Below are 21,216 nucleotides of genomic sequence, written 5' to 3' on the forward strand. Positions count from 1 at the left end.
CCCACCACCCCAATGGCCAGCACAGGGGACCAGGATCCCCTGGGCATGGCCACTGCACCCTGTGCCATGTATGGGGGCCCATTTCAGGGCCCCTACCGCACTTTAAAAAATAATATAAAATACTTACCTGTACTTACGTGTACTTACCTGGGATTGGGTCCCCCATCCTCTGCTGTCCTTCTGGTGTGAGTGGGGGTGTCTCTGGGGCCTGGGGAGGGCACCTGTGGGCTTATTCCATGGTGTTCCACCATGGAAATAGGCCCACAGGTCCCCTAAAGCCTGCCCTGACCCAGGCGTTAAAAGAATCGGCCAAAGCAAGCTTTGCACCATTTTTTGACCCTCCCGTGCACCAATTTTTGGACGGGAGTATAAATATGGCGTTAAGGCCATAGAGTCATTTTGTGCACGGGAACGCCTACCTTGCATCTCATTAAGGCACGGTAGGTTTCCACATCCAAAAAATGACTTTACCTCAATAAATTTGGGGCCATATTTATACTTTTTGACGCAAAACTGCGCTAACGCAGTTTTGCGCCCAAAAAATTAGCGCCGGCTAACGCCATTCTGAAGCGCCATGCGGACGCTGTATTTATTGAATGGCGTTAGCCGGCGTTAGCCGACCGGCGCTGCCTGGTGTGCGTGAAAAAAAACCACGTACACCAGGCAGCGCCGGCGTAGGGAAAAATGGCGTTTGGGCGCCCAAAAATGGGGCAAGTCAGGTTGAGGCAAAAAAATCGTCTTCACCCGATTTGCACCATTTTTTTTTGGCGCCCAGACGCCATTAACATGACTCCTGTCTTAGCAAAGACAGGAGTCATGCCCCCTTGCCCAATGGCCATGCCCAGGGGACTTGTGTCCCCTGGGCATGGTCATTGGGCATAGTGGCATGTAGGGGGGCACAAATCAGGCCCCCCTATGCCACAAAAAAAATTAAAAAAAATACTTACCACAACTTACCTTTTCTTCCCTGGGATGGGTCCCTCCATCCTTGGGTGTCCTCCTGGGGTGGGCAAGGGTGGCAGGGGGTGTCCCTGGGGGCTTGGGAGGGCACCTCTGGGCTCATTCTGAGCCCACAGGTCCCTTAATGCCTGCCCTGACCCAGGCGCTAAAATCCGGCGCAAATGCGGGGTTTTTAATCCCGCCCACTCCCGGGCGTCATTTTTGCCCGGGAGTATAAATACGACGCATATGCATCACAGTCATTTTTTAAGACGGGAACGCCTACCTTGCATATCATTAACGCAAGGAAGGTGTTCACGCCAAAAAATGACGCTAACTCCATGAAGTTTGGCGCTAGACGCGTTTAACGCCAAAGTATAAATATGGAGTTAGTTTTGCGTCGAATTTGCGTCGAAAAAAACGACGCAAATTCAGCGCAAACGGAGTATAAATATGCCCCTTGGTGCTAGACGGGTCTAGCACCAAAGTATAAATATGGAGTTAGTTTTGCACTGAATTAGAGTTAAAAAAAAGACCTATTCGGTGCAAACAGAGTATAAATATGTCACTTTAACCTTCTGATCCTCAGTTTAAGACAGTGGTATTGACAGGTGCAACTGTGTATAGCTTGGAAGAGGTTCTGGTGCAGCTCAACCGAGGCAATGAGCAGGTAATACCTTTTGATTCATTCACCTTGAGAGGGGCAGAAGAAGGCAATTCTGTCCTTGAGAAGGCAGCTCTTGTTCTTTGGTGGGGAATTCATATTTCCTCATGTATTTGTGGGGATGTAAGTCTGAACTACACACTGACCACAAACTGCTGGTAGATATTTTTACCACCAAGCAAACAGTCAGAGCAACCCCTTGGGTGGCTAAGTGGGTATATACCTTGCTGGGCTACTATTCAGATATGAAATATGTGCCAGGTATTATGGACTTTATGGCTGATGTTTATCTAGATTTTGATGAATTTCCAAGAACAGGCTGAAGACAACTGACTGGTAACTCATATTACAATAGTGCTTCATGTGGGTCATTTTGGATGAAGAGTAGAAGTAAAGTGTGGGTAGTGACAACAAATTGATGTGAATAACAAAAAGAATCATAAGAAGCTGGCCTAAGAATTTAGAACAGGGGTAGCTGGTGAAAAAGTACAAATTGGTTTGGCCAGAATTATCTGTTGTGGATGGTATAGTATATAGGGTCGGCGGACAAGTTACGTCTGGTTCTCTTCGCATTGGGATGACGTAATTGTTCCACATGGGCCATGGTGGAATGCCCGACATGAAAGGGAAAGCCTGTGCTCAATTTTGGTGGCTTAATATGGATCGAGAGCTAGAGAGATTTATGAGTGAGTGAGTAATCTACCTCTACAGTTACAAATCTTTGATAGTAAGAGAGTCACCTGTTGCACCTATTATATATCCAGAAGGAACTTAGAAAAAAGCAGGTCTAGACATTTGTGAGTTTTACAGTTTTGTAGACATTAAAGGTAAGTTTTGCCATTGTTTTGGGGGATAATTTTCAGATGTGGCCATATGTAAAGACAATGAATGATGTGAGAACACAGGATGTTATTTATTTCCTGAAAAACGTTTTCACGAAAGAAGGAATTCCTCCTGAAGTATTGGTAGATAATGGTCCTCAATTTGTGTCTAATGCCATGTCAGCTCTCAGAAAAGAGTTTTGTATCATCCCATAGAAAAAGGTCAGGTTGAAAGGTTCAATAGGATGTTGAATAATTGTCTGCATTTATCTGTGAGGAGTGGTTTGAAGTTGAAGGGGGACTTGAGGAACATGTTGTGGAGTTACAGGAGAACTCTGCACTCTGTGGCAGGTGAAATACCATTTACTTTGTTGGAAGGAAGCATCCCAGCTACACTGATGTGTCCACATTGAATGGGAAAATGTGAGATGGTAGAATGTGATTTTCTAAAACCGCAGAATGCTTGGTGAACAAGCAGGAAGCTTGTAAGAGAAGAATTGATGGAAAGATGCCTAAGAATGTATGGAAGTTTGATGTAGGTGATATTGTCCATGTTGAGTGGATTGTGAATGGAAAGTCTACATTTTCTGCTCCCAGGAAGGTCAAATCGCTTTAGGAAATACAGTTATTTTGGAAAATGGCAAGAAATTGAATAATAGAAGGATGGTGTTGTATAAGGTATGAAACGTGGATTGCACGATTGAAAGAGTTGCAGAAAAACAGGTTAGTGTGGAAAGGAGCAGGAAGTGGCCAACGTGACTGAAGGATCTTGAAGTGTAAATTTGTATTAAACTTGTGATTTGTTAGTAAATATATTTTGATAGGCTCTGCTCAGTCATTTCTATACTCTATACTTAAGTTTTCTTTTATAAATTCCTACTTTTTTTTCCACTTAATGTTTCAAAAACTTTAAAGGGAGAATATGTGTTTTTTTCATGTATCATTAAATCCACATTGTTTCCCAATGGAAAGTAGAATGAGAAACGTGAGGTGTTCCAATTGACCAGTGGTAGGTTACTAATTTTCAGGGTCTTGTGCACTAAGACATTTCTCCTGCTTAACAGAAATAAATATCAACCATTACTAGAAGAAGCACTTTCTTCTCATTCTCTAGAGGTGTTTCCCACATACTTTTTTTCCTTTCTTTTAGACATGACAAGCATTTTGCAGGGCCTTAGTACCTGCCCCCACTGCTCTGTGTCCAGCTTTACTTCTGATGCTGCTGATGCTGATGCTGAAACTGGGAGTCTTAGCTCCCCACAATCACCCTCTGCTGCCCAGACCTTTACCTGCTTCAAAAAGAGTAATGCTCACATAGCATGACACATAAAAACTTAGCATAACCTGCTATTCAAAATAATGTGAATATTCCAATGTAAAAAGGGTAAAAGATATATATTCAAAAGTGAAGATAAGTGATATTGCATGCTAATAATACACAGTGCTAATGTATGGTGTCCCACAATACAGTGAATTGCGAGTCTGCAATTGTGTCCAGTTCAATTGAAAAAAAGCTAAATTATTAAAAATAAAAGTACAAGTAAATCAAATTGTTTAGTCTTGTGTACATCTACACAGTACAATATGTATGTCTTGGGTAGTTTTTTGTCCCAAACTAACATATCACTTGTGTTCACATTCCAGTATAAAACAGCATAGTGCAACATTTGTACTTTTAATGTTGGGAATATATTTTAATCTATTTGTAAACTATAATTTGGAATGAAGGCATTCTTACATAGGTGGGGTAGGGAAACTTCTGACAAAATCTTAACACTTCATGTTGTCCTGAATGCAGCAAGACTGTCAATAAAGTTCACCTACAAAATGCTATCTCTTTGCAGCCAAAAGCAAAAAGAACAGATGATGGAAGAATGCTGAACAATGCAAACATTCACCTCCAGTCACAAAGACCTGGTGTTAATCCACTGTTTTTTGCTCACCACGCCACCCCAGTTTGGACTCAGCCATATGCAAATTAGTCTTGACCCGGTTGCTCCTGGGAACAGTCCAGTCTAAACTGCCAAGCCAGGTCCTCCCTCAATTAGAAACAAGCATCCTGGGAACTGGTTTTGGGGTATCACACCTCATCAGCCAGGCTAGCTTGAATCCAGTGACGAAGTGAGGACGGGACCCACGTCCGGACATACCCTTCCCAATTAGGGTGACAAAAGCAAAAAGAGCAGATGATGGATGGAATGCTGAACAATGCAAGCATTCATTTGCATTGATCGTGACTATTATGATTTGAATATGCTAGATGCTTACTACTTTAAATATTTGTTAGATATCAAGATTTACTAAAGGGCATAACCCGGAGATGCAACATTGACATCACATCTTCACAGCCAAATAGTTTTTTTAAATGTTTCTAGGTATATATGTCAATGTGCACCTACATCAAATATGTTGGATGGTCATCCGATAAAGTGTAACCGCCTCTGTTATTTACTATATACATTTTAAAAAAAGAATATGCACAACATTCTGCAAGGAAAAAAGCAATCCAAAGCGTGTGGTGCTGCTGCACAAGTATTTCCCCTACTTCTGGCGCCACAGTTAACAAATGATACTTGAAAGGTTTGCATCAAGCAAGGTGATATAATAACAAATTATGTCTGTATCAACAAGAAAACCCACAACAATTGATTATTTGATGGCTGAAATACCTCAGTCTGGTAGTTATCATATATGAATCCTGTTCCGCTTGAATAAAATTGACACCTTCCTGTATACAGTGGCCTGGGTTCCTAAAATTAAAAAAATGAAGAAATCGGATTACTATTAGAAGACAATATTAAGTAAATTGCCTACAATTATTATTTACTATGATGAAGGAGACAGAGAGAGCCATTTAAGATTTGACAGATTGAGGTCACTTGTAGATCGGTGGAGTTGCCACTATGCCAAACATGTGGGTCACATGATTCATTTAGAGGTGGGCAAAGCTCAAGGTTTTCACCAGCTGGCTCCACCAGTGTAAATCCTTTATGCAGTGGCGGTTGTGCCAAAGGGCCATAACCACACTATATTTCCCTACCAGGCACGATGGTCCAGGATAAGGAAATCTATCAATGGCCACTGGTACATGAAGAATAATCCCTAGGTATCAGAGCCACTGATTTTTTTTCCACAAAGACAATCCCACCTCCTACAAGTGCAGCAACTCCACTGCTGACATAGTGATCTCAACCAGACGAGAAGTGATCTCTGCTTTGGATAAGTGGTCCTCCGTCAGGGGAATAGATACTAATACCATCGCCTCCTAGACACTAATGCCATCGCCTCCGTTAATCCAGCTGGCAGCGGCACGACCCACCAGGGTCTATCTGAACGTCCTAACGTCATTATGAAATGTTAATGGCAATTTCAAAATTATGTTGGCACCAGGATATATAATTATTTTTCTGAAAGACAACACATCTCATTAAGCGAGAACTTTCTGTTTTTTAACCATGTGAATTCAATATCTTTCTTTTTATTAACCAACTGAACTTTCTTTTTATTAGCCAGGTGTTCAAAAGGATGATAAAATATATACTGTATTCTTTACCACATTATGTTCTATAGGAAACCAAAACAGTATTTTTTCAATATGTAATGAAAACTAAACTGTGAGCTCTACGTAATGAGGCTTTTTTCATTTCATAACAATATCCCAGAACCAAACAATCTTCACCAAATGAGTTGCAATTAAAAATTTGTCAAGGAAAATTTGACGTTTTTTTTTGAAGTTCTTGAGAACTGATGAATAATTATAAGACTTAGGGGTGTTCTTTGTGACAAGAAAATAAAATAATGTATTCATTGTGTAGGTCATTTACCAGGTTTATGGGGGATGGTCTATGTCTCTGTTCTTATGACTTTCTTCCACCCTTTAGCAAGAGGATTAAAGGAAGGGGTTTATTTGGTTTGACTTTGTAAAAATAAAAATATGTGGGGATACCTGACTCAGGCAAACTCAAACAACATACAAAAGGGAGGGATTAAATGGTGTAGGCTTGAACCTTTGACTTTATATCTATTTGTGGTTTTTGCAATACAAAATGTGAGAAAAATAAATGATTGGTAAAGTTATTTTGGGTGGAAGGTGTTAATTATATAACTTTGCTACGTACTCCCTTGCACCCAAAAATACAACTCTTTCATCAGACCACTGAAGAAACCAGTTCATCTTGATACAATGCTTGGTTACACCCCATTGGATATTAATAGGGTCTTTGCACCCTCCACACTCCTCTACCACCCCCTGAGTAACATATTGAGTCCTATTCACAAAGGCAAATGCAAAATTGCGTGTGCAGATTTACACACTATCTACCTCTCCTGTCACTGCTTTTATCAGCTGCTCCTCCTTTCCTGAACAGTGTCCGCTTCTTCCTTAACTTAAGGTCCCACCTCTCCAGTCCATGTCCATCTGTACTGTCACTGCGCACCCTTGCCATGACTGTCTACCTCTATAGTCACTGCCCATCGTCCCAGCAATGCCCGCTTCCCATCAGTGTTCATTCTGCCTGTCACTGCCCACCCCCACCACAAGCCAAAACTCTTGAGCTTTAATATCAATGTCCAAATTCAATCCAGTCAGTTATTCAGCAATACTGCCATGAGTGATGTTCCAATCTGACCCCACAGCTGATATTAAAGCTCAAGAGTTTTGGAATCGCACTGAAGACTGCCTCGCCTCTCAATTATTGTGTTTGTATCCTACACCATCCTAAAGACATACAGCATGGTGTTCTACTTCAAAGGACAGTTGCAGTAACTTCGGCAGATATTGTTGCACTATCTGTTATACAAATGCTGATTTAACGAGTGCCTCTTGTTTGTTCATTTTTATTATCTGTTTGGCTTGCCACACAGTTGGGGATCAGGGTGTGGTCCTCTATGAGTGCACCGTGTGATAATTAATGCTAAAACTCATATTCACCTCTTAGCCTTGAGCGCCACTCTTTCCCACAAGGAAACACCCTCACTAAGCAGGAATTTGAGGGTGCATTTTTGCCCTTTTATTTCTCGAGTGCATATATAGTGCTTCTGAAGATAAGATTTTCTACCAATATACACATCTATCAACTGGTGAAAAATGTCATTTGTGCCCTTGTCAGTCCGTGCAAACGTTGTTCTTGAATCTGTCAGTTGGTGGAACTGTCGGTGTAAAACCTCACGGAAACCAGTGAAATGTATGTATGTCAGATCAGTTAGCACAGAATTCTATTGGCTCTGGTGCAATCCACATAGTGCGGCCACTGGCACTTAATGGGCTCAAGCTAGATTAAATGAATTCATGGACTAAACCAGGGTTAGCCTATGGAAGGCTACCACGGGGCCTAGTGCTGAGAATGAAAATGGTTTGGCAGTAAAAAAAAAAAAACAGTAGAAACTGGGGTGCAACAGGCAGCCTTGGGCTCTGGCATTTCGGCACTTCCTGCAATAATGATAGTTCTGCTCCTGCTCCTGCCCCGCTCTATCTCTCCTCTCCCCTACACCCCTGAAAAATTTCCTGCATATCCCCAGCCCCCACTCTCTTTCTTTTCCTCCGTACCATTCTACCGTTCATTATTCACGTTTCACACTCCCCCTTGCATCTAGTTATATTCCCCAAGGATCCATCACTTATTTTATCCCGCATCTCTCTTGTCCCTTTTTTTCTGTCTGCTGTACCGCTATACTTCCCCAACTGTTCCCTGTTCTTTCTGTATCTCTACATCCTTGCTTGTATATCCCACTTTTACTTCCTCTTGCTTCTCTGTATCTCGCTCCTTTCTACTTTTCACACTCCCCCATTTCCATCTGTGTCGCTCCACTTCCCTATCATCCTCTCCATTCTCCAGTGTTTCTATTCTGCACTGTACCTAGGCCATTCACCTCCTTCTTTTGTGCTGCATCGTTTTAGTTCTCTTTTAGTCGCCTTCCTTTGATTCCCTTCTCCTCACTCTCTCCCACATTCTCTCAGTCTCCCATTCTCCTGCATCTCGCTGCTTTGCACAATTCACTTTCCCGAACTCTTCCCTGCATTGTGGGCTCTCGTTTCCCTGCTGGCCTGTTAAGTAAACTGCATCGAGTGCAGGACAGGCTGGGCCCTATCCCTCTGGACCCTGGTGTCTCAGCAGCTTCTGCACCAGTCACATTTATGTCTCACGGTTACATAAGACACGACGAGGCATCCTTACACCAAATGTCCCCCCTTGTCTTGTTCAAATGCAACAACAACACTGCATTGATTATTGTGGAAAAACGAATGCGCCGGTTTTAGAAACGTACAGATAAAAAAAAGTGTTTCAATGTTGTTACTGTGAAAAAATATGTAGCTCTTATAGCATACTTACATTCTTACAAGAACGTGATACATTTTTAGTTCTTTAAAACTTTAACTTCATTTGCATTCAGGAAAAGCACTGAAAATCACTACTTATCATTTCCCTCATAATTCATATTTATTCAGTAATGAAATGTTCGAACTACATAAATCTAACAATGTAGTAAAAAAAAATGCACTGCTACGCAAGAACTTCGACAGCTGGATAAACATATCTCATTTATCAAACTGAGACTGGCGACCTTAGGCAAACCTAGCAAAAGTGGCAGGAAAGAGGAAGGAAAACAAAGCAGGAGAGAGGGAAGGTGAGAATAATGAAAGAAGAGAGAGAAGTGGTAACAGAGGAGGAAGAAAGGGCAGGAGGGGGGAGGGAGGAATGAAGGGAGAGGGCAAGGAATGGAGTAAGGAAGGAATGGACCAAGGCAATGAAGGGAAGAGGGACGCTAGGAACGAGGGAATGATGGAAAGAAGACAGGGAGGAAGGATTTAATGTAGGCAGGATGAAATGAAAAAAAGAGATAGACATTTATGTTGGAGGAGGCATAATTATAATATAGAACACTCCCATAGAACTTTTGTTCATTAAGACCTGTTTCAGGATGCTTTCCATCTTAATGAACTGGCCTACTGGCCTATATACAGCAAGAGTATGGTGACAGCACCTGTTAAAGTCCTATAAAATCCGACTTTCATACATACTGTAATAATAATTATATTTATTCTGCTACCCCAGTTGGTAGAGGAGTCTATGGAGAATAACCCCAAATGTGAAATAGGAACTTCCCTTGTGCAGACAAACCAACATTTGATAAGGTGTTGAGTTTCCATCAGATCTTCTAAGCTCACAGGCCCTAACTCTGCAGTATAGGTTTGGTGGCCAGTGGCAAAAGTATCATGTTTTTCACTGTCAGCGCCTATCACTGAGGGTAGCTTGGATGCTACAAAGCCATTGCTAACACTCACAGTGATGTGGGCCAGTGCTAATAAAATGGCATGAAGGAAGTGTTGGCAGCCATCTTGGACAGGAAAAAAAGATTTAAAAAACCAAAAGGGGCCAGGGTAGGTACTCCCTGACCCCTTATCTCTGGTGTTGGAGTCCCAGAGAGCATACTTCCTTGGTCTGCCTCGTAGCAGACATTTAAATGGGTGCGTGAGGCACAGACTTGGTCAATGCATCTTATTACAGTTAATACCCTGCCCTGCGGCTGGCGGCAAATTCGAGGTGGACTGAGGGACAACCTACTAGTTAATGTGGACTAGTTATATAAGAAGACAGAAAGTTTTCCACAGAGCAAGCAGCAATGCAGTTTACTTTTCAAAGGGGAGAAGAGATATCTCTGCAGGTGAGGGAAGTGTCTGACTGCACCTGTCTGTGGGGGATGTCTGAGATGTCAATGGGACCCCCATTAGCTCCTTGCATGGGATGCCCTCCAAGAAGGACAGATTGACTGTGTGCCCCATCTTTGTGGTGCTCAATTCGTGCACCTCCTGACTGCTCCCTTGCCTCTGCAGGTGTGCCTGTAATGTGGTGCAGGAGCAAAGGTAAAGTATTTCCTCATTTGCCTAGGGCCACACCTGCAGGCAGATGCGGGGACACTCCAGTGAGATCACACAGATGCGACAGAAGTGGTGCCTGCAGCCCTTTCTTTAATACCAAAGTGCCCTGGGGGCACAGAAAGCAATAGCATGTGCCTGTTGTACCCCACCCCCGGGTACTTTGTGTAATACTAAATAATCACTAAAGGTGTGGGGTAGTAGAAACTGAGGGTAGAACTGGGTCGGTATTCCCTCAGTGAACGATGTTAGTTAAGTCGCTTTAGATTCTGAAGCGGGGTAGTCATGGTTGAAAAATGTCCAAGCGAGGGGGTGCTGTGTTGTTCTACAGGTGGAGGGGGGAGTTCCCTTACAGACTAGGTGGTCTCACACACATAATAGTGTCTTGCTTCATCATTTGACCACCTAGCCCCACCCAAGTAAGATGATACTACTTGGGCGGACTCGACCTCTTGGTTAAAAGAACCAGAGGGAGTGCTGAAATTAGACTGACTGGATAATTACAGAGATCCAGATGGGGTCACCTTTAGTGATTATTTAGTTTCCTTTGGGAGGTGGTGTGGGTTAGCAACACTCCCAGTGCTCTCCTTTTGTGTATTATTAATACTTTGTGTAATACTGCCCCTGTATCCTCCTTTTCTTTTTTAAATATCTAAGCAGTCATCGTCTCTCCATCCCAACATCCCTTTGTGAAGGAAATAGGTCTTTTTCAGAGTCTTGGCATGTACAGGGTTGGTCCCTAGGATAAATGGCCAGCAACAGGATGAACAAGGCATTCCTGACACCACCTGCAGCAGCACCAGTTTCGGGCGGGCACCGCACTGTGACAACAATGCCCTCCTCCACAGTACCTGTAGAGACATGACTCCAATGCAGGGGTAAGGTCAGCTCATCTCTCCATCGGGCTGAGAAGCCTGCACACAACTTCAGCAAAGTCAGTCCAGTGAATGCTTTGGTCAGACCCACAAACACTGTGCTCAAGCTTCAGCACTTTCCTCGATATAAAGATATTTCTCCTCATTGCACCTTCATCCAGAAGGCGTCAAATTCTGACACATCCCCAGGTTTACCAGTCTTGGAAAACCCGTCTCACAGAGTGTGACCGCAACAGTGAAAGCATTTTAAAATTATATCACTGTTGCAGTCACTCTCTGTGAACCACTGCTGCGCTGTCATCTCTAACCATGCAGCTTCCGCCACGCAGAGCAGCTCCTTGGTGTGACTGTTTATAGTGTGCTCTTGTGGAGGCTGGAGACTCTCTGTGCTCTGCTTCCTGATGCACACTCAGATGTAATGGGGTATAATGGTGTCACTCATGATGACAGATTGGCACTTCATTCACAGAATGTCTGTCTTTTACGATAATCAAAAATGTGAATGAAATTCTTTGACAAAAAAATAGTTCAAGGGGGCTGAGCACGTGCTCTTCTTTATATATGATGTCCTGTGGACTTCTCAATAATGTAAATGATACTTCCAGTCAGCAATAGCTTGAAGGTAGCAGACAAAAGCTGCTTTATGTATTATTATTTTCTTTATGTATTATTTTCAAAAGCTGTGGGACACAGCTAAAGTGGTCTCTAGTCCAGACCTAAAAATAATATGCTATTGACAAGGATCCTGCCCATGGCTTGCACCCAGAGAACAATGAGAACCATAACACGAGGACATGAAGTGGGTTTCATGTAAGGTCATTGGCTGGTGGGACTGGCAGCACATCAGAATTGTAGGTTATCTGAAGTTTCAAAGTAGGCATAGGTGGAATAGATTTTGCACTGCACAAGTGCCAGATAACAATAACACAATAGAGCTAATTGCACAACACCAATGAGCTGGGTGATAAAGTGATATATATATGGGATAAAATATATAGGATAAAGTATCCTTTGTTGCATATTACAAGGATATTGCAAATCACCAAGGAGATCTTTCACCATATAGAAGAATTAGGCCAAATGCCATGTTCCTTTATAAGGTCATGGAACTCCAAAATGACTTGCAATAACTATTTAACATATGGCAGTGGGTATTTTCTTATAATACATCTTCACAGCATCACCATTGTGACAAAAAAACTTAAATCCTTGAGCCCTGATTTATCACTAATTGACACAGCGCAACACAGGCAACTTGCTGCACTGTGTCAAATGGAGATGGCAGGAATGTGCCTTATCTATGAAGATATGACGCATTCCTGCTTACTCCTTGTGGTGGTCAACTGTGTGTTGCTTAGCACCAACGCAGCCACCCTTGCACCATGGTGCAAGGGTACCTGTGTTGCAGGCAAGATTGTTTTTGTACAGAAAAGTGTCCTTACCTGCACAAAAACAATCCTTAGAGGCATTTTCCTCTTTCTATGTGTACTGACGAATGCAGCACACTTAGAAATAGGAAACAGCAAGAAGAATTAAAGATATTTCTCCACGTTGGGCCTCTATCTGGACGGCATACAATTTTGATGCATTCTCAGGCTTACCAGTCTTGGTAAATCTGGATATGTGCCATGATACATGGGTGGATGTGTGGGAAAACCAACACTCAACCCATGAAATGCCTTCCCGGTGCAGAGTAATGCAAGGCAGCAACTTGTGCTGCCTTTTTCTAATCTGGATTTACGAAGCCACACAGTCCCATGCAATGAGGCCTTACTTGGTAAATCTGACGTAAGAATTGCGTTGCCCTTGCGTCACCTTGTGTGATGGCAGGGCAATGCAATCATATTATAAATCTGGTCCCTGGTGTCATGATCCCTCACATAAAAGAGGTAGTAAGGTTGCAGGCATGAAGAACAAGAGTGGAATTTGTAGTTCGAAGTTAAACGCACCAAATAGCAGTTATCAATTTGTTGCAAAAAACATAATAAAATCAGTTTAAGGTAGGTCATTGAAAATACGACTGTAGCTCAGAATGAGTAAAATTATGTAGTAAAATACTTTCTTTTGATGATGCAGAAAAAGAGGGTTCGACATATATTCATGTACACTGTGTAACCAACATATATATTGAAGTGTGATTTTAAGTAAAAGAAATAGTGTACGAGGGAAATTGTGCCCTCGGGGCAGTTCGCCATCATTATAAACGAGCTTTATTAATCATGAAGTATTAAAAATGTATTAATCCGTCATAATCGCAAATGTATGCCATGATTTCTTGTTTGAAAACTGTTTTGCTTAGCTTAAATTTAGTACAGGCTTTGGCCTAGTTGCTTGGTTTCAAATTCTAACTGCGTGATTCTTTTTTTCTTGAATTAATGAAATATATTCTTGCTTGAAGTTGTATTTTTTCCAGTAGAAACTGGCTGGTACACTTATCTCCAAGGTTTCGTGCTAGGCCGGTTACATCCCCTTTGATACAAGGTCAGTCTCTGCAGGTGCGGACAATGAAGGTACAGATAGTAAAATAATTGGCAAACCATGATACAATTTGTGTTCCAAGGCGCCAAGGACAGTGTATGCATAAATGGGCGCTAGTAAAAGACAATTTTTGATTGGACAATTTGAAGCCAACCTATGAACCCTCCAATGGAAGACCTTACAGAATTTGGAATGTTTCTTACTTAAACCCACCGGACAAAGAGAAGTCAGCCATTTTCCTCGATGCCAGTTTGAAGCCTGATGCCAGACTCCATTTTGGACGACACCCTGATGCCCTTTTCTCTATCTGAGAGAAAGAGACTTTAAGAATTCTCACCCTAGAGACTTTAACTTTGATTTGCCCTGCCTTGCCCATGCAGTAACTTTGCCCTATTCTCCTTGCAGTTGCAAGGAAGCTTGCCCTTAACTTTGCCCCTTTGAAATTTGCCCCATGCTGATCAACCGGTACCTGAAGGATGAAGACTTTTCTTGAATGCTGATTGTATTTGGTAAATATGAAAGGATAAATGTATTATGCATTGTGTTTTTTTTTCCTTTTAGGTACCAACTGCTATTTTGATAGGATCCTAGCTAGAACTTTTCCAAATTTGTGTTGACTAAATTCGTTTTGCATGAAGTCCCACATGCCAATGCTAATTAGAGGTTAGTCGAGGTATTCATTCAATGTATTATGAAGAATTGAAATCTTGTTATGCTGACCGAATGTATGCAATTAGTCAAATACAGTTAGTCACATTGGTGATTTGCATTGCTATAACAGAGTGTATCATTATTCAGATTTTACGTAGATTGCGTTTCTTCCGCCGTTATGGACAGCTAGTAATGTTCATATACATATATCAATTGGTTTTGAGACACATATATATCGTGCTAGCTTTGTTAATATAGGGAAATAAATTCACTAACTTTTAATAAACTGGTGTGGTTATTCATGACTGAAAGGTCATGGTGCGCAGAAATATCAACTGTTATTGATTTCTGATGTATTATATTGATCTATTAATTGAGTATTGATTATCAATTACAACGGTTATTGATTATTGATTTGAGTGACTCGACTATTGAGGATGAGGAGAGCCCGACTCGGTTAAAAGATTTCACCGACCTCCAACGTGTCCAGGTACAGGTAATTTATAAGGGCTGGACGCGTTATCAGTAGATGGTAGCAGAGGATGGTTTAGCCCTTTGGGACCCCATCCGAACAATAGACAGAGTCAGGTTAGAATTTTCTTTGATAAAACAAGTTGGAGAGATGATGATGCCCTAAGTCCCCGATGACTTTCCTGGGATCTCGGAGCTTGCGAATGAGGAACATGCAGGTATGAGAACGGTCTCAGCGTTTCTAGTGACGGTATGAGTGAAGTTAGGGTTTCGCGCTTGCACAGCTTATCGCCGCAGATTAATTGAGAAGTTTGTGAGGATTTTAAGGGGGGTTAAAAGATATTAGAGGAGTGTTACTCCAAAAGGTGTGAGAGTAGGGAAGTCGTCGAACATCACATGTGTGTGGTGCTTTGAGCAGAAAAATTGTCCACGTGGTTGTTGATGTTGAGACGGGCCCTGCGAGGTCAAGAGACTCCGGAGTATGTTGAAAAGTGTATGTGACACTTGTTTGATGTTGTGATCTGGTCGGTTTAATAGGTTGATCGGGCGTGGTCAACAAGTCGGTATGAATGTTGCAGAGTGAAAGAAAACTTCGACTTTGAGATTTGACGAATTCTAAAGTGCACTAGAATAGTTCATTGATCAGTTGAGAGTAAAGTTTGCGGGTCAAATTTTGCTTGCGAAAGTGGGAAACCGAGAAAGATGGAATAACTGCCGAGGCTAGTGAAAAATCCCTAAGGTTTCTGAAGCGGTTGTGTTACCCTTCCTGTAGTAAACCGACAGATCTGTTTTATTCTTTTGGTTAAGTGCTCGCGTTATATTGCAGAAATTAGTTTATGAGTGAAGCCGAATGAAAAGAGGACAAGCCGCAGGACTTTGTCAGCCGCAGTGTGTGAGTGTGACGTCACTAGGAGCCGCGCTGGGATAGGTCGGTTGGTGAGAAGGGTCGCGCACGCATTGGACGCAGTCCGTGAAGCGCAATTGGAAGGGGAAAGGCAAGCGAAGAGTATTCCGGGAATTAAAGTCACTTATTGATTACATATTGTCAGAAAAACAAAAGACGGAAGGATGAAATTTTTCAAAGCATTTAAGAGTGCCATGAGGGGAGATGTTTATATTAAAGCAAATGTAGGAGAAGAAACACCGCCTGAGGGTACACCAGCTTACATCGTCATTGAAGAGAAGGGTGTAGCGCCGTGTCTTTGGCTAAAGCAATGGTGCAAATTAACAGAAAAACATGGAAGTGTAGCGTTCCCTATCCACGGGTCGTTTAACCTAAGGGTTTTAGAAAATCTGAGGTTTGCGCAATACGACATGAAAGTACCCCCAAGGCCAGCACAGTTTGAGGCATTGGCAATTTGGGAGCTAATAGCTAGAAATCAACAACAAAAGAAATTTGAGACAAGAATAAGGAAAGTAGAAAAGACCCTAGCGGATGCTAGATGGGACAGCACACAAAAGGTTTGGAGATCAGACGTATTGCAGGGAATTAAATTGTTTCCAGCGATTGCCGAGGAAGAGGAGACGGAAGGAAGGAAAGCCACCTGTAAGACAAACAGGAGTCAGTCCAGGGAAGGAGAGAGCAATAGAAACTCGAAAAGGGGAGATGAGTCAGATGATGAGGAGTTCATTATACAATTACTGAATGATCGCCCACCACCATATGTGGAAAGCGAAAAAGGCTCAAGCATTAGTACTGCCCCTCCAGAACCAATACAGGGTAATGTGACGCCAAATTTGAGAAGATCTCAGAGGCCGAGCAGTTCTGACATGCCTTTCTCACCACGAATACCACGGGTTCAGAGGATGTACCCAGACGTGCCAACATTGAAACCTGCTGATAACTATCAGCCACAGGTCCAAAGGCACTATTGCGATGAGCATAATGTGGGAATGACTTCCGATTCAATGGCGCAGGGAGGACAAAACTATCAGAGACCGACATTGATTCAAGCTGAATCAACACAGTTCTCGATGCCCCAAAAGCAGACACCAGAAGTGCGAGTGGTAGAAAGCCAGTTAGGTATGCCAGCAATGATGAACCACAATGTGGGGATTAACATGCCACAGAATTCGGGGAACAGACAGAATCCAGATGCAATATCTCTACCTATCACTGTAGGTCCACCAGTACCACTGTACATACAGGCAAATTCAAGCACCAGCGACCAAGGGTTAATGATACAGAATGGGACAGGGAGAAGATGCATAGAAACCACTCCAGAGACAACTCCGAAAGCGGCACTGCCAAATGGATCTGGGTCCTTGTCGGAGTTTAGTCCAATTCCAATTTGTGCTCCGTCAACCGTGGTAAGGTCACATCCACCACTATTAGTACCGTTAACCTCGCAGACTGAAACATTACAGAAACCGTCGATGGCAGTTGATGTAACTGCTACATTGATGGGACTGAACGCGCAACAGTTGACACAATGGTTCAACAGCCTGAACTCCCCACAGAGTACATCAAGCGGGAAGGGAGAAGAATACCTGAATAAAATAAGGTTGGGGATGGAGGCAGATGAACTGGTAGAAGGAACAATGGGTTTGAACAGATTAGAATCATACACAGAGGAAGAACTAAGATACATGTGCCCTAGGATTACAAGAGAAGTGAGCAACATACATAAGAAGTTACAAGAAATTGCAGACAGAAACGAGATCGATATAGGTAAGACCAAACACCTGAGCAGAAGTTACAGGTTAGACTTCGAGACAAAAGATTTTGAACACATGAGATCCGCAGGGATGAAAACACACCTTAAAGAGATACTGCAGAGTGCACAGGTTTGGAGATGTTTAGACAAGTGGGAAAGCAGGTGGGTCAAGAAAAAGGATAAAAAGAAGGAAAACACTTCAGAACGAAGTGAGAAAAAACAACAGAATGACGATCTGATAACCATGTTACCAATGAGAGAGACAGCAGGGGGAAAACTTGTGCATGTACCATGGCACAGGTGCGATATTCAATCCTTTACGGATGACTTTCCCAAATTGAGAGAGAAGCCGATTGAGTGGTATCAACAAACGGATAGATTTGTGAAGCTCGCGAAGTGTCTCTGGGAAGACCTGAATACCTTATTTGAAATTGTGGTTCCGGCTGATTTGTGGGAAGATTGTAAAAGGGCTGTAGGTTGGCCGACGAGAGAACCAGAGAGAGATAGGGACACAGGTGCGCCATCACCTATGGTAATGAGTTTGTACCACAAGGTGATCGAGCACTTGAAAACCAAGGTTGCGTCGAAAAATGTGGATTGGCAAAGGATTGACAGGACCGCTCAAGAGGTTAAAGAATCTATACACGCGTATTATGAGAGGTTGTTGAAAGCGTTTAAAAATTACAGTGGCACGGAAACGATTGAACCAAAAGACATGCTCCATTTTGTGTTCAGGTTTGTGGAAGGGCTGAGACCCGAAATTAGCCAGATGATTAAATCGCATTTGATTTGTTGGCAGTCAAAGTCGATCGATGAAGTGTTGAATTATGCAAAGTACTGCAGTGATGAGATTGAGACAAAGCAGAAAAGATTGAAGGAAAAGGTGATGGTGATGCAGCTCAGAGCAGCTCAGACAGGTTTACAAGGTTTGCAAGGGTTTCAACAACAGATGCCGCAGCAGCAGCAACAGGGAAATGTTATGTTTCAGCCACAGATGAGAGGCAGAGGTCGAGGAGGTTTTGTGAATAATGGTCCAGATTTGAATACCGTTATGATTCCAAATGGTATACAGGCAATGAAGAAGGTGATGCCATGTCACACGTGCGGAATTGTCGGGCATTGGAAACGGGAGTGCCCAATGATGGTGCAGGAAGGTGTAGGTCAGCAAAACAATGATGTCAATGCATTTCAGACTATGAGAGGACCGAAACTGAGAGGTCCGAACCCAAATTTTCAAAACAATATGAACCAGATGCAGGGTCTACAACCCATGCAACCGCAACAGGTGCAAATGCCTCGTGTGCAAATGACACAATTGCAGCCAATGCAACAGCAGTTTCCTATGGTACCTAATCAGCAAATGCAAATACCCTTAGCACCAATGAATCAGCAGCAAGCAATGCTTCCTCAACAGGTCACAGGTCAAGGAAGGAATCAAAATGACACAGTACATCAGTTCCCGTTACACAGTGAGAATGGAATAAACGATGCATGGGAGAGTGAAAGTTCAGATGAGGAGGGAAATTGTGTGCTTGCAGCATCCTTGGAAGTTGATCAAAAGGGCCCGTATGTGGAGGGAAGAGTTATGGGCCATCGTGTTTCATTCTTGGTTGACACAGGAGCTACACGTTCCACTGTTAGGAGCATTGAAGTACCAAATTTGCCACTTTCAGGGAGAACAGTTCAAGTAGTGGGAGTAGCAAATAGGTACCTGACGAACCCAATCACAGATCCAGTACAAGTCAGAATTGGTAACTATCAAGGGTCGCATAATTTTGTGGTATGTGACTCAAGCCCGATATCACTGTTAGGGAGAGACCTATTGTGCTAATTGGGATGTTCGATTATGTGTTCGAACGATGGAATTAGAATTCAGACGAGCAGTGATGAGGAAGAAGAGGACAGTGTAGAAGGGGATGAGATGGAGACTATCGATGAAGAGTATCCTCTGATTACCCTTTTTCCGATGATCACTGAAGCAGATATTCCAGCTGAGTTACGGGAAACAGTCGGAAAAGAAGTGTGGGATATGACAGGAAAAGAGGTGGGATTGGTGAAAGGAGTGGAACCAGTGAAAGTGACCGTAAAACACAATGTAACCTTTCCCCAGACCCCACAGTACCATATGGCACAAGACACCCTCATGAAAGTCGCCCAACTCATTGACGAGTTTGTAAAACAGGGAGTACTGAAAGAAGTGTTAAGCAGTCCATGTAATTCACCAATAATGGGACTAATAAAGCCAAGTGGAAAGGTCCGAATTGTGCAGGACTTGAGGAAAATAAATGACATCATAATTAAATGCTGCCCTGTAGTACCAAATCCAGCTGTGATAATGTTTCAAGTCCCTTGCGATGCCGAGTGGTTCTCAGTCATCGACTTGTCACAAGCATTCTTTTCGGTGCCTCTTCATGAGGACAGCCAATTTCTCTTTTGTTTCAAATTCTTAGACAGAGTTTACAGTTGGTGTCGAATTCCTCAAGGGTTTTCGGAGTCACCGTCAATTTTCAATCAGATTCTAAAGAAAGACTTGGAAGCGTTAGAATTGCCATTCGAGTCAACCCTAGTACAGTACATTGATGACTTACTGATTGCATCCAAGACAGAAAGTGACTGCACAGCCGACACCATTGCCCTATTGAACCATTTGGGAAGGAATGGACACAAGGTGTCTCCTTCAAAATTGCAGTTCTGTCAGAAGAAAGTGAAATATTTGGGTCATCAAATAGAGAAAGGGTCACGGAGAATAATGAAGGAAAGAATAACAAGTGTACTTCAAATGAGTCCACCAAAGACGAGGAGGGAGGTGAGGAAGTTTTTGGGGATGGTGAGCTACTGTCGCCAATGGATTCCCAACTTCTCAACTCTAGCAAAACCTTTACTGAAACTGACCCAGAAGGATGCATTGGATGAAATTGAGCTGAAAGGAGATGAGATGGATGCTTTTATTGAATTGAAAGAATGCATGTGCAGGGCTCCAGCTTTAGGTATGCCTGATTACACAAAGCCTTTCACATTGTTTTGTCATGAACGTGATGCATGTTCCTTGTCTGTCTTGACCCAAGCCCATGGTGGCATAAACAGACCAGTAGCGTATTTTTCAGCTACTTTGGATCCGGTCGCAGCAGCACTGCCAGGGTGTTTGCGCGCCATAACAGCAGTTGGTATCAGCCTCACTCAGAGTGAAGGAATAGTGATGGGACACCCATTAACAGTCATGGTCCCTCACTCAGTCGAGATACTTTTGACACGTTCCCGAACACAGCACATGACTGGTGCTAGACTCACAAGGTACGAAACAATAATTCTGGGATCACCTAATGTGCAGCTGAAAAGGTGCACTACGTTGAATCCAGCAACCTTGTTTCCCAGTGAAAATGCTGAAATTGAGAACGCTGAAGACATCGAGCACGACTGTCTTCAGGTGACTGAATTTTGCACCAAACCAAGGCCTGATATCAAAGATACCAAATTAGAAGAAAATGATCAAATCATTTTTGTTGATGGTTCATGTTTAAGAGATGCACTGGGTGTATTGAAAGCAGGGTATGCTGTATGTACTGTAACATGTGTTTTGGAAGCCTCTTGGCTTCAAGGGGTTTATTCTGCACAAGTAGCAGAATTCGTAGCTCTTACTAGAGCATGCCAACTTTCTGCACTAATGAAAGTTACCATTTACACTGACAGCCAATACAGGTTTGGAATAGTGCATGATTTTGGACAATTGTGGTCACAGAGAGGCTTCATGACCTCTTCAGGATCACCAGTGAAAAATGGTGAAAGAATA

General features: G+C 42.7%; 1 protein-coding gene across 1 annotated transcript in view; it reads right to left on the bottom strand.

Moving 5' to 3' along the window:
* The window catches only part of TMEM255B (transmembrane protein 255B), an 822,789-nt gene that overhangs the window by 196,022 nt on the left and 605,551 nt on the right, over positions 1 to 21,216 (bottom strand). The window contains exon 5 of the mRNA XM_069204634.1: positions 5,094 to 5,174. Within this exon, the coding sequence (XP_069060735.1) occupies positions 5,094 to 5,174 (81 nt within the window). The remainder of the gene's footprint in view (positions 1 to 5,093; positions 5,175 to 21,216) is intronic.

This window comes from Pleurodeles waltl, chromosome 8 (genome assembly GCF_031143425.1).
Source record: "Pleurodeles waltl isolate 20211129_DDA chromosome 8, aPleWal1.hap1.20221129, whole genome shotgun sequence".
In the NCBI taxonomy this organism is placed as follows: domain Eukaryota; kingdom Metazoa; phylum Chordata; class Amphibia; order Caudata; family Salamandridae; genus Pleurodeles; species Pleurodeles waltl.